Raw genomic sequence first — 15025 nt, forward strand, 5'->3', positions numbered from 1 at the left:
GTGTTCCATGCGTCTAGCTTCAACTATCATTCTGTGTTCAAAGTCTGTTAATTGTTATCGCATGGGCATACATCACACCAGAAACCTTTTCTCATGAGTCACTGGAGTATGAATGATGGCTCCACTAATGCACTGCCCTTTTATACCATGTGCAGACAATACTACTGCCATCTGTACATGTACATATCACTACCCCATGACTTTTGTACCCTCAGTGTACAATAAAAAGCCATTGTGTAAAAAATTCATTCTTACTACACAATAATATTGCTAGAATGCACACATGCATCACAAACACTAATTTCTGGGTCAATTGAAGGAAAATTAAGAAATCCATTAAAAGGAAAGACTGATTGTGAGGAAGATACTGGGAAACAGAACAACAGTGGGAACATGTAAATGACACAGGAAAACAGAAGCATACACTTATGCAGAAAACTTTAGTGACAAAATTCAAAAACAAGACTTAAAGAAGGGAAGAAGACTAAAAAATGGATTCTAGTTGACTGACAAAAAAAGATTGTTCAGTATTTTGAAAAATTAAAAAGCAAATCCAACAGGCTTAGGAAAGTGCATAAAAATTTGGAAGAAATTGGCACACACACACACAAGAATTTCAAGGCAGAACAAAATTTAGAAACAAAATTAATAGTAGCGAAGGTTTCCAAACTAGTTCCAAATACACAGGGAATAAAGTGGATAGAAGAAGAAAGGGAAGGAAAAAGTGAACAGGTGAAGGAATATTAGAGAAAGCATACAGCTAGATGTGGCTTGAATACAGAACTTAGCTGCCCTGTAATGGAAGAAGAAGAAGAAGAAGAAGAAGAGGAAGAGGAGGAGGAGGAGGAATTGTATTGCAGAACCACACAAGCGATTTCATTTTATGTTCAGAGATCACAAATTTCAAATGATATTAATGAATATCATCTAAGCAAATTACCATCTTCCAATGAAAATGAATGACTACAGGTGAAAAAGTAATTTCATATCATAATGTTACTGGCCCATGTAGGACACAATTAAAATATTTTATAGCTGATCAGGAAATGTGATATCAGTGTCAGTAACCCAAATGATAGTAATAATTGAAACAGTAATATTTTGCATTCTATCACAGTACTCAGTGACTATAAAAACATAATAACCTGACTCTACATACATAATAATCTCAGCTTCCACAATTATTAATTTTTTTCTAGACATTTGGCTACTTTTAATGTTATCTCTGTCAAGAATTTCCAATGAATTCAAGTTCTGTTGCCTCACATTACAAAGGTGGCACTGATATAGATAATTTATATCACTTGAAAAAATATGGATTGAAGCCCATATTATGCCTCACAAAAACAAATCATCCTTTTTTTTAAAAAAAAAAAATGTTTATTTGTACCAAGATAAATTTCATCCATCATCAGTTTGCATAATACATAAAAGGTGTGATCAAAAAGAAATGGGAAATTTTGCTTTTCTTAAAGAGCCTTTATTTACTCATGATCCCTCTCAGCTCTAATACACTTACACCAGCACTTGTTCCCATCTTGGAAGCACTTCTAGCACTCACTTTTCGTTAGCAATTCTGTGTTTATCTCATCAATGGTGGCAAAACAATGTCCTTTCATAGTTCTCTTCAGCCTCAGGAACAGAAAGAAGTAACAGTGTCCATATGCGGCAAATAAGGTAGCTGAGGCAACAATGGTTTTGTTTCTTGGCAAAATATCACAAACAAGCATAGAGGTGTGAGCAGGAGCAGTATCATGATGCAGTTTCCAATAGACGTTTTTGCTACAGTTCTTGTCATTGTCTTTGGATTGCTTCATGCAAATAGTGCACAACTTCCAGTTGGATTCCTTATTGACCATACAACCATAAGACAGAAACTCATGATGTACTATCCCACTTTAACTGAAGAAACAGTGAGGACAATCTCTACATGTGATCAAACTTGTTGAATTTCCTTTCATCTTAGTTCTTAAGGCAGTTTTCATTGGGACTACTGAATTTTGGTTTTTGACATCATACCCACATACCCATGTTTTGTCACCTGTTATAACCATGTTTAGAAGTTCTGGATTATTGTCCTGGAAGTTCTGGATCAATTTAGCAGTTCCTGACCAGTATCTACATGACATTGTTTTTGGTTGAAATTCAACTATTTTGCAACAAACTTTGTTGCTACATGTTTCAGACCCAAAACTTCTTTATTAAAAAAAAAAAAAAAAATAGAGAGAGAGAGAGAGAGAGAGAGAGAGAGAGAGAGAGAGAGAGAGAGAGAGAGAGAGAGAGATTGTCATGTCGCGAGACAAGGGATACACCGACATCTTCGGCAACCTCTCTGGTGGTGATTCAGTGATTTTCCAGAATCAATTTCTTTACTTCTTCCACACACTCATCAGTAATCAATGTTCTAGGGCATCTAGGACAATTGTCGTCTTAATCGTCTTCTTGACCCTCTTTGAAACATTTATACCACTTGTAAACTCTTGGCTACTCAGAGCAGATTCATCATACTCAACATTTAGTATGTGGTGTGTGCACTTTATTCCATTTTTTAAGCAAAATTTAATGCAAATTCTTTGATCCATCTTTTTTGAAAATAAAAATTTGACAAACGAAACATGTATTACCTTTTTGACTATCAACAATAAACTAAATATTGAAAACAGCTGAATCAAAGCAACTGAAAATGCAAACACACATCAATAAAATAAAAAATTCTGAAAATTAAAAATTCCCTTTACTTTTTGATCACATCTTGCATATATTTTCACCAATAACATGTTTGTATCAATTACATTTTGAATGCTGCAGCTGCCTTTTAATTTGTAAGCTCCTTGTTTTACGTTTGTATGGATAGCGTAAGCACTTTTAGGTGCTTTCATATAGTGTAGATGCTATGTGTGGTCAACTTGTGTGCTTTAAACATAAATCTCATGTACAGTTGTCAGTACGTAGAGTACACTTCACACAAAAAGATGGAATCTGATTATGACAGTACATAGGCTGATTAACTCTGTCAGTATATTTTATTGTTACTGTTTAATCTATTTTACTACAGGTGACAGTGAGACAGGACAGCTTTTATTTTAATTGATCCCACAGTAAGAATTTTGCCATGCGGGCTACTGTAAATAATTCATGGTACTGTAAGTTAATCCGATTACTGAAGCCAGCAGTTAATATATTTCCGCCAGCAGCACTTGGCAGTTCTGAAATATTACTTTCTTCAAATACTTATGAACTGTGGAACCTTTACACAATAACCTTCTTCCTAATGACATAAATTTTCTCGTAAATTACATTGAAATGCTGTCATTGTTCACCTGAAAGTCTATTGTTATGTATATTATGTCTGCCAGACATACACACTCTAAGACATTCAAATAAGAGTCGGTGACAAGCCTCATTCCAGCCTTCACTGATTTAGCTTTGCTTTAGTGGCACCTCTAGCATGGACAGAGAAAATTGGTTGATTACAGAACAGAAAAGTTAGTGCAAGTTAAGGCTTTCTGTTGAGTTGCTAGGTACATGTGATTGCTCTAGTGAGAGATCACCAGAAACAAAAGGATTAAAGTCCTGTCCGTGAACTCAGTTTAATCTACCATAAATATTCCATTTCTTGCTCCAAGGACTGCACTCTCTTGCTAATTGTTGCTGTCACTCTAGAACCAACTTAGACTATTACAAAAACTATTGTTTGATGTAAATCCATCTTAGTAAGCACATTTAGTTCATGTGTAAATCACTTGAAGATGACTAGTACACTGATTATGGAGTGCAACCCGAAGTTTCTGACTATGTCTTGATGTACTTTCACTCATTACATGCACAATGACAGAGATTGCACATCCAAACTGTTCACAGGCCCGCTTACAGAGGCCAGCTCGGTCAGGTCCCTGGCATGCTCAGATGATCCGCCAAAGAAACAGTATTATATAAGCAATTGCAAATGAGTGCTTGGCCTATTCTGTAACCTGTATTACTGTCGATGTGTTCTGTACCATGTACAGCCTGAACTTCATTATATTTTACATGTATCTCTATAAAGTACTACATTCCATAAATTGTGTTTGTTCTTACTACAGCTTATCAACAACAACAAAAAGGAGCAGAGGTGTCAAAATGTGAACACAATAATGTGGTATGTATTAATATGACTCTGAATCTGCATGCTAAATACACAATTTCATGCACAGTGTGAATAGATTCGGAACTTTCTACTGGTGGTGAAATAAAACAAAAAAATAAGTGACTAAAAAGAAAAGAAAACAACAGACACATCACTAAGTTCACTAAATAAACTAACAATTTACCCTAAAAAGAATGTAAATTAATTTAAATAGTAAGATACTCTTAATTCCATTGATAAAAGAGAAAAGAAAGGGCTGTCTAACAATCATTACCATTGGAACAGAGAAGTCTTGGTAAACTGTGGCAAGGATCTGGTTTTCTGCATTCATCCATCTCTCATTACCAACAGCTGTGGCAGGACAGTCTTTAATTGCCTGAAAATATTTTGGAAGCATATAAATTATGTAAACTGGAGCAATACAACATTCTGTATGTTTTTTCTATGAACAATTTTAACACAGTCTGTAGTCTCTTTGTCAACTCTTATCTGGTTCTTTCAAAGGAAGTGCCTTTGGGAAATAAACACTAAATAAAATAAACACAGGAAAAGGTTCACACATAATACTCTAAAATTCTGCAGATAATAACAAGAGCTATTACTGTACAGATTGATGACACAAACAAGTGACTGAAATACTAACCGGCATGTGTTCCGAATAACTATCAGACAACATCTTAATCACTGCTTCATTCACAGTATCCAGCTCAGCATTTGGTACACTGCACAGACAGAGAAGACAATTATGAATGTTTGAGACATGCTTTGGTTGCAGCTTTATACTGTAGGCCATAAATGATTGAAAGTTTTTCTTGGCTGCAAAATAGTATGTTTTCTGATTTTCATTTAAGTTACAAATATACATTAATTCTCTGCTGAAGTTAAAGGAACTTTTCTTAAGTGGTACTCAATATGAATAAGGTATTACATTAGTGTCAGAAAAGCAATAAAACATAACAGCACAGCAACAGTGGTACTCTAATCACAGCCCATCAAATGAACATTTAAAAAACCAGAGTGTATACGACCCGGGACAACCGCAGAATCGGGAAAAATTCGGGAATTTTTTCATCTGGGGAAAAACTAGGAAAAACCCAGTGATTTTTTAGAATTCCGGTATTCTTTCACTGTTTTAGTTTTCAGTTAAATTTTTGTAATTTTGACAGGTAAGAACCGAAACTCTAACAAAGGATATTACTGTATCCCGCTTTTGCAGGATAATACTGCAGCAATAAAACGTGAACTAGAGAAAAAACTACAATAAAATACAAATTGTAAAGGAAATGTGCCGTATACAACAACAAAACACAGTGCTCATACAAGTGTCTGCCAACTGCAACATGTGTCAAAGGCTTTAGGAAGACTATGGAATACTTCATAACAACAAATTGCCTCTGATGAGCATGACGTCACAACCATTTACATTAGATTCGTTTGAGCAGTTACAAGCGGGCTCATGCACATGCGAAGTTGAGTCATATATGACTAGTACTTTCTCCTGCTTCTGGTTACAGAAATGTGGCTGTTGGCTGTGTAAGCAGTGGCAGCAAGCAGATAGATGTTACTTGCATGCCAGAGCTGCCAGATTCACGCATGTGCACCAGGCCTCGATCTAGGAAGGGGCGCACCAAATTCATATGCTTGAGGGCAAAAACCATAGTCAAAAAGTGCCTAGCATCCAGCACATGTTGATCTATCATATGATTTTGAAATGCATCCTTGTTGGTTTTTGAACACATTCTAAGTTTATTTCTGAATGCGTGCATAGTGTATGTGATGCCTCTGTCGAGTGAATCCTCGTTGCATCTCGAAATGAAATTTTCTGCAGACAAAAACTGGACTGGCTGCACGAGCTGAGTGGAGTAAAGCTGAATGGATGAATGCCAATTGCTGTCTGATTATGTGGTTGATTGGGTTTTCGAATGATCAGTGTTGTTATAATTACTAGCGGAGTCCATAGAGTCAGATTACTAGAGTGGAAATAAATGACTAACAGGAATAACAACTAAGAAATATTACAGTGTATCCAAGAAAATGAAATTTTGACAGAAAATGTTTGGACAGACCACTATATTAGTAAGGGTCAGTTAGTTGTACAGTCCCCAGCTAGCAGCCGCTTCAGTTCTATTCTGGACTTAGTGTGGAAAACGCATTGTATGAACATGTAACAACACTTAACCAGAGAATAGTTGCAGGATAACTAAACTGGTGATTCTGGCAGAGTTAGTGAAGTTAACCGGCAAATAAGTTCTGACAATGGCAGAAATATTTACAGGATTAGTGATTACCAGGGTTAATGAAGTTAACCGGCAAATAAGTTTTGAGAATGGCACAAAAATTTACAGAATTAGTGACGACAAGATTGTTTGTCAGAACAAGGAAGGAGAAGGAATGGGGACATTACACATATTATAGAAGAATATGACAATTCCAATTTTATATAAAAATTTCATACTACTACTTTTCTATCTCATGCTTGAGAAACAGGAGCTTATCAATGAAATGTGACACTATTTCCTAACATAAAGCTTTTTGCTTGTAGTAGGCCTAATACATATTTGATATTGGTACTTTGTGAATTATATTCTGTCGTGTTATAAAAATGACCATTTGTGCCAAAACAGTATCATTTATTTGGGGTGTGTTGTTGTTGTTGTTGTTGTTGTTGTCTTCAGTCCTGAGACTGGTTTGATGCAGCTCTCCATGCTACTCTATCCTGTGCAAGCTTCTTCATCTCCCAGAACCTACTGCAACCTACATCCTTCTGAATCTGCTTAGTGTATTCATCTCTTGGTCTCCCTCTACGATTTTTACCCTCCACGCTGCCCTCCAATGCTAAATTTGTGATCCCTTGATGCCTCAAAACATGTCCTACCAACCGATCCCTTCACCTAGTCAAGTTGTGCCACAAACTTCTCTTCTCCCCAATCCTATTCAATACCTCCTCATTAGTTACGTGATCTATCAACCTTATCTTCAGCATTCTTCTGTAGCACCACATTTCGAAAGCTTCTATTCTCTTCTTGTCCGAACTAGTTATCGTCCATGTTTCACTTCCATACATGGCTACACTCCAAACAAATACTTTCAAAAACGACTTCCTGATACATAAATCTATATTCGATGTTAACAAATTTCTCTTCTTCAGAAATGCTTTCCTTGCCATTGCCAGTCTACATTTTATATCCTCTCTACTTCGACCATCATCAGTTATTTTACAACTTTAAGTGTCGCATTTCCTAATCTAATTCCCTCAGTATCACCCGACTTAATTCGTCTACATTCCATTATCCTCGTTTTGCTTTTGTTGATATTCATCTTATACCCTTCATTCATGACACTGTCCATTCCGTTCAACTGCTCTTCCAAGTCCTTTGCCTGTCTCTGACAGAATTACAATGTCATCGGCGAACCTCGAAGTTTTTATTTCTTCTCCATGGATTTTAATACCTACTCCAAATTTTTCTTTTGTTTCCTTTACTGCTTGCTCAATATACAGATTGAATAACATCGGGGAGAGGCTACAACCCTGACTCACTCCTTTCACAACCACTGCTTCCCTTTCATGCCCCTCGACTCTTATGCCTGCCATCTGGTTTCTGTACAAATTGTAAACAGCCTTTCGCTCCCTGTATTTTACCCCTGCCACCTTCACAATTTGAAAGAGTGTATGCCAGTCAACATTGTCAAAAGCTTTCTCTAAGTCTACAAATGCTAAAAACGTAGGTTTGCCTTTCCTTAATCTAGCTTCTAAGATAAGTTGTAGAGTCAGTATTACCTCAAGTGTTCCAACATTTCTACGGAATCCAAACTGATCTTCCCCGAGGTCAACTTCTACCAGTTTTTCCATTCGTCTGTAGAGAATACGTGTTAGTATTTTGCATCCGTGACTTATTAGACTGATTGTTCGGTAATTTTCACATCTGTCAGCACCTGCTTTCTTTGGGATTGGAATTATTATATTCTTCTTGAAGTCTGAGGGTATTTCGCCTGTCTCATACATCTTGCTCACCAGATGGTAGAGTTTTGTTAGGACTGGCTCTCCCAAGGCCGTCAGTAGTTCTAATGGAATGTTGTCTACTCCCGGGACCTTGTTTCAACTGAGGTCTTTCAGTGCCCTGTCAAACTCTTCACGCAGTATCGTACCTCCCATTTCATCTTCGTCTATATCCTCTTCCATTTCCATAACATTGTCCTCAAGTACATTGCCCTTGTATAGGCCCTCTATATACTCCCGCCACCTTTCTGCTTTCCCTTCTTTGCTTAGAACTGGGTTTCCATCTGAGCTCTTGATATTCATACAAGTGGTTCTCTTTTCTGCAAAGGTCTCTTTAATTTTCCTGTAGGCAGTATCTATCTTACCCCTAGTGAGATAACCCTCTACATCCTTACATTTGTCCTCTAGCCATGCCTGCTTAGCCATTTTGCATTTCCTCTCGATCTCTTTTTTGAGACGTTTGTATTCCTTTTTCCCTGCTTCATTTACTGCATTTTTATATTTTCTCCTTTCATCAATTAAATTCAGTATTTCTTCTGTTACCCAAGGATTTCTACTAGCCCTCGTATTTTTACCTACTATGTCCTCTGCTGCCTTCACTACTTCATCCTTCAGAGCTACCCATTCTTCTTCTACTGTATTTATTCCCCCTATTCCTGTCAATTGTTCCCTTATGCTCTCCTTGAAACTCTGTACAACCTCTGGTTCTTGCAGCTTATCCAGATCCCATGTCCTTAAATTCCCACCTTTTTGCAGTTTCTTCAGTTTTAATCTACAGGTCATAACCAATAGATTGTGGTCAGAGTCCACATCTGCCCCTGGAAATGTCTTACAATTTAAAACCTGGTTCCTAAATCTCTGTCTTATCATTATATAATCTATCTGATACCTTTTAGTATCTCCAGGATTCTTCCATGTATACAACCTTCTTTTATGATTCTTGAACCAAGTGTTAGCTATGATTAAGTTATGCTCTGTGCAAAATTCTACCAGATGGCTTCCTCTTTCATTTCTTAGCATCAATCCATGTTCACCTACTATGTTTCCTTCTCTCCGTTTCCTACTGACGAATTCCAGTCTCCCATGACTATTAAATTTTCGTCTCCCTTCACTACCTGAATCATTTCTTTTATCTCATCATACATTTCTTCAATTTCTTCGTTATCTGCAGAGCTAGTTGGCATATAAACTTGTACTACTGTAGTAGGCATGGGCTTTGTGTCTATCTTGGCCACAATAATGTGTTCACTATGCTGTTTGTAGTAGCTTACCCACAATCCTATTTTTTTATTCATTATTGAACCTACTCCTGCATTACCCATATTTGATTTTGTATTTATAACCCTGTATACACCTGACCAAAAGTCTTGTTCCTCCTGCCACCGAACTTCACTAATTCCCACTATATCTAACTTTAACCTATCCATTTCCCTTTTTAAATTTTCTAACCTACCTGCCCGATTAAGGGATCTGACATTCCACACTCCGATCCTAGAACACCAGTTTTCTTTCACCTGATAACGACGTCCTCCTGAGTAGTCCCCACCCGGAGATCCGAATGGGGGACTATTTTACCTCCGGAATATTTTACCCACGAGGACGCCATCATCATTTAATCATACAGTAAAGCTGCATGTCCTAGGGGAAAATTACGGCTGTAGTTTCCCCCTTGCTTTCAGCCGTTCGCAGTACCAGCACAGCAAGGCCGTTTTGGTTAATGATGTTGCAAGGCCAGACCAGTCAATCATCCAGACTGTTGCCCCTGCAACTACTGAAAAGGCTGCTGCCCCTCTTCAGGAACCACATGTTTGTCTGGCCTCTCAACAGATACCCCTCCATTGTGGTTGCACCTACGGTACGGCTATCTGTATCGCTGAGGCACGCAAGCCTCCCCACCAACGGCAAGATCCATGGTTCATGGGGGGAGGTGGGGTGTGGAACAATTGCTGCAATATTAGGAAGGCCTACTTTGTTTTAACTAGCAGACAGTGACAAAATAGATGTAATTGAATCGAGAAACCACAGCAGTCCTAGGTGTTATTTGTATTAACAGCTTTCTGAGTATTAGGCAGCAACATTTAGATTTTTCATGTAGCAAAATGTTTTGCAGAAAGGAAAGTACACCATGTAAAGCTGTAGCAAGATTAGAGAGAAAAATATGCCAGGAGCTAAGGATTGAAAACATGTGTACTGTCTTGCTTGTCTCTTATCTCTACTGGTTTTATGTATCCTATATTTAATTTTATGTCACACAAATAACATGTTATTAGCTAATAGGCAATAAAGAGCTTAAGTTTTCTGAAGAGTTTTTGTTCTCACGATTACAAATAATCCCATCTAGTATTAATTGCGAGGGGCAGAATGCCAACCCAGGCGATTGAGAGCAAGAGAGGCACCACAGGACATTTTAATTTCCACTGTCCTGAATACAGTTTGATGGCATCTGTTACAAAATATACACGTTTCAGTTCCACTTGCAGAACAATGAAGTTATTTTTGTCTGAGGCAGTCAATGTATTTGAAACTATTATCTAGTTTCAACTCTTCACAGCATTTCATCTTCTAGCACATATGGCATTATGCCATAAAAAAGAACCAAACATGAGATAATACAGTTCTGGTACTCCAAAAAAATTTACATCCTGAAAACCACACTGAAAAGCTTAATATCAGGTCAAGGCCTACTTCATTGGGAATCTGGACATACGAATGTGCACTTTAAGTATGCACTTTAAATGTGGGCATTTTAGCATGGTTCATGATATTCCGATGCTCTCGGACTAACCTCTGATGTCCTGTTTCTTTTATGACATAACAGAAGATCTTTTAATGTTTTACATGTACAAATATACAGGCTTCCTAAGTCACTGTAGCTGCACAAGCATGGTGGCACCTGTTATGTGGTGCTCTCTGGCAACTCCTGAAATGAACCATTTCTGACAGGTCGCAAGAAAATATTAAGAATAGTAGTTTGAAAAGCATTACTTTCAAAGTAAATTTCCTTTTACACAAGTATGTGCGAGAATGTACATTAAGTTCTTAAATCACAGAGCATCTAACTCTCATTTAAAAATCAACTCTTTGAGGATGAGCCATTTAGAAGAATTTCCAGCCCAGAAGATCAGACATTTATGTCCTTATTAAAAATTTTACTGGAACATTTGTGTAATGTGTCTTAAAGTGTGTCCTCACAGCTTTACTTCTGCCATTATACAGGGTGTGAGTTATGCTTCGGTAGCTCAGATAGTAGAGCACTTGCCCGCGAAAGGCAAAGGTCCCGAGTTCGAGCCTTGGTCGGGCACACAGTTTTAATCTGCCAGGAAGTTTCATTTCAGCGCACACTCTGCTGCAGAGTGAAAATCTCATTCTGGAAACCTCCCCCAGGCTGTGGCTAAGCCACGTCTCCGCAATATCCTTTCTTTCAGGAGTGCTAGCTCTGCAAGGTTCGCAGGAGAGCTTCTGTAAAGTTTGGAAGGTAGGAGACAAGATACTGGCAGAAATAACTCTGTGAGGACCAGGCGTGAGTCGGGCTTTGGTAGTTCAGATGGTAGAGCACTTGCCCACAAAAGGCAAAGGTCCCGAGTTCGAGTCTCGGTCGGGCACACAGATTTAATCTGCCAGGAAGTTTCATTTCAGCACACACTCCGCTGCAGAGTGAAAATCTCATTCAGCAAGGATACTGACACTACCAGCCGCAGTTGCACCAAGTCAGTATTCTGCCGCAAGGAAGTCACAAGTTGCCTGTGAGGCATGGGCCACACCACAGTAGCAACTACAGTATTGCCTTATAGGTGGCATCAGTCAATATATAAAGTACACTGTGTTCATGCATTCCCAACTCCTCACTCACCATGATACTGAAGAACTCATCTCGCACAAATACAATACTAAAGTTGGAAGTTACAGGACACATTAGTACGATCATTACACATCTTGGAGACTACCTATTTGGCTTTTGAGAACTAACAGAAGAATGGAGTGCCTGTTTCTTTCTGACAAAACATGGAACATTTTGTGCAGCCCTGAACTGTACAAAATTAGCCCAATGTCATGTAATGTACAAGATAGCATGGACTATTTTGGTAAATTGTCTAATAAGATTTTGATGATAATTACAGACAGCTAGAACATACACTGTATTCACAAGTTTTCATTGAATTTCTAGATTCAGGTCTCACCAGCTATAGTACATATTCTTTTTGAACAGGCACTGCAAGCTGAGTAAACAATTTTATAGACATGCTGTCTGTTGCATAGACAGAGGCTAGCATTGTTGTGCCAGAAATCTTCTGTATACCAGAGTGTGAGAATATTCAGTGGACTAATCACACAACTAACGTATCCCTTATATGTAAATCAAGTAAAATTTCCAAAATTGTGGGATCATGGCATGGGAGTCAGCACCAATACATCACAGCTTACAATTACTTTTCACAATAATGGAAATTCTTGGAAGGAAAAATACATAAAATACAGTAAAGGCAACCACCCACCTATAGCAGACTGATGTGTGGCACTTAGACACTTAACAGAAAACAGTGTCCACTCGTTTTCTAGCTCCCACTCTTTTTGTAAGGAAATTACACACTTTCACACTCCAATCACATAAGACACTCAAAGGCACACTGTTGATTATTGATTATCAATTATTGAGAGCAGTTGTTCAGGCTGATACATGTCTGGTGGGGCTAGCGCAGTAGTGCGAGTGCGAGGCATGAGTGGAAAAGACAGATGACTTGACGGCTGCACAGTAAGATGAAATGATTTCTGACTGCATCAGGCAGTGGACAGAGACAGATACACAGAGGGGCAGAAAGGGAGGGGGGGGGGGGGGGGGGGAAGGAGGGAGGGAGAGTCACTGTGGTTGTGGTGGTGGTGGTATGCGTTTGGTGCCTGATTGATTGTGTGTGTGAATGTTTATATTTCCTACTAGAAAAAGAACCAGAGTTCGAAAGCTCATGAACACAGTTTTCTGTTCTGTGTCTCTATGCACCATACACCAGTCTGCTATAGGTGAATAACAGAAACTCCCTAAATTTAATAACACACATTAAATCTACACTATCATCAATTAGTACCTGAAGCGGAGACTTCCACCACCAACAGCAAGCACTGCATCCGGCTGCTCAATATTAAGTACGCCCAACAATGACCGTACTGCTGGATTTATAGCTTCTCCAGAGTCGAGAGGACCAGCTGGTGGATTACAGACACTACCATCATACATCTGTGGATTGGCACCAGGCACAATAACCACTACCTAAAAAGGAGAGGCAAACGTGAAAAAAGGTTATCAGAAAGTTTTTTTTCATTTATTTTTCAATATAAGATTAAACAGCTAACCAATTTCACATAAATGTTAGGTACACTGACCTAGGTTTCGACGCCTACTAAGGGTGTCATCATCAGAGTGAACAGTTGCTAAATCCTCTAAAGTAATACATTGAAAATCAGGCATGACAAAAAACACAGTAACCGAAATGACAATTTACATGATGCACAATGGTTACTTGCATAAAATTACATTGCTAAAAAGCAATAGTCAGAATTTTGAGCAGCTATGCTCAAGTCAAAAGTAAAACACAACATTGTAGCTTTAGCCATTGGCTTACACTGTGGCTTACACTGCTCCCATGAAAACAATCCAAATTGCGCTGCCTATTGGGTGCGGACAGTGACATGTGCTTATTTTGAACATTATAACAAAAATAATTTTTTAAAAAAAACCAGTTAATTTTAAAGAACAAAGTATAAAGAGAGCTTAATGTCATTTTAAAATTACCCAGTAGTCAAGTAGATTAGTTATAACAGAACCATCTGTTAAGCTTTACAGAAATTACTATTATGTAAAGGACAGAATGACATAGAAGAAATTTTACAAAAAGCTGTACAATGCAGAAAATATTTGAATGAAGGCAACTTTAGCAGCACATGTCTAGGAGATTAGAAGAAAATAATATTTTGAAACCAGAAGCAGGAAAAATATAGTAAAAAATAGAGAAATCAAAATTTTGTGAGCAGTGGACTGAAACCACAGGTGTTTCTCTCTCTCTCTCTCTCTCTCTCTCTCTCTCTCTCTCTTTTTCTTTTTTTTTTTTTTTTTTTTTTTTTTTTTTTTTTTTTTTTTTTTTTTTTACGTAGTTGCAACTGTTCATTGAGGATGACACCATCATTCTTAGAAATAAGCTTGAAAATCTCCAGCTCTTTGAGTACATCAAGTCTATGAAATTTCCTTTCACTAAGTAAAATGGAAATTTCTTCAACACATTTCGGTTTGTGTCCAGAAAGTAGCAGGAGATTAGCAAAAGTGGAACTGTGTACATTATTACCTGTTTTTTCAACAAATGTTCTTTGTACCTGACACTAAAAGACCTTCCAGTTTGTCCTATCTAATAAACAGGACGTGAATCACAAGTGATTTTGTACACTCCTGAATTGTGTATTGGAGCAACTGTAGTCTTGAGATTGCAGAAGTTATTGTTCATGGAAAATGCAACTTTGAATCCATATTTTTTAATTAGGAGAAGACACTTTTTATACAAAATAGGCCCTAAAATGGAATTGAGAAAATATTTTTATACTTATTGTCAGGAGCAGCACTGCTGTCTAAAGTTTGAACTTTGAAGAACTTGTCAACTAATGTGGGTGCATAGCCGTTTTTAACTGGAATAGTTTTTATTATGTTCATCTCTTAGTTAAGCTTGTCAGATGACAAACTATTGTAGTTAATAATGGTTATGATCCCACATTAGTTGACAAGATCTTCAAATTAAAACTGATGCTAAAGTGACTACTGTAGGCAGCAGTATTGTTCGTGACAGGAATGAGTATAAAAATGCTTTCTCAATTCCACTTGTAGGCCCTATTTTGTATAAAATTCATTATCTTCTGATTAAAAAACA

The 15025-nt window shown here is 37.7% G+C and overlaps 1 protein-coding gene across 1 annotated transcript in view; it reads right to left on the bottom strand.

Annotated features, from left to right (window-relative positions):
* The window catches only part of LOC126285149 (carboxypeptidase D-like), a 225740-nt gene that overhangs the window by 81799 nt on the left and 128916 nt on the right, over positions 1 to 15025 (bottom strand). Inside the window, exons 14-16 of the mRNA XM_049984464.1 lie at positions 13202 to 13383; positions 4770 to 4848; positions 4401 to 4502 (exon numbers count right to left, since the gene is read on the bottom strand). Of these exons, the coding sequence (XP_049840421.1) occupies positions 4401 to 4502; positions 4770 to 4848; positions 13202 to 13383 (363 nt within the window). The remainder of the gene's footprint in view (positions 1 to 4400; positions 4503 to 4769; positions 4849 to 13201; positions 13384 to 15025) is intronic.

This window comes from Schistocerca gregaria, chromosome 8 (assembly GCF_023897955.1).
Source record: "Schistocerca gregaria isolate iqSchGreg1 chromosome 8, iqSchGreg1.2, whole genome shotgun sequence".
Classification (NCBI taxonomy): Eukaryota; Metazoa; Arthropoda; class Insecta; order Orthoptera; family Acrididae; genus Schistocerca; species Schistocerca gregaria.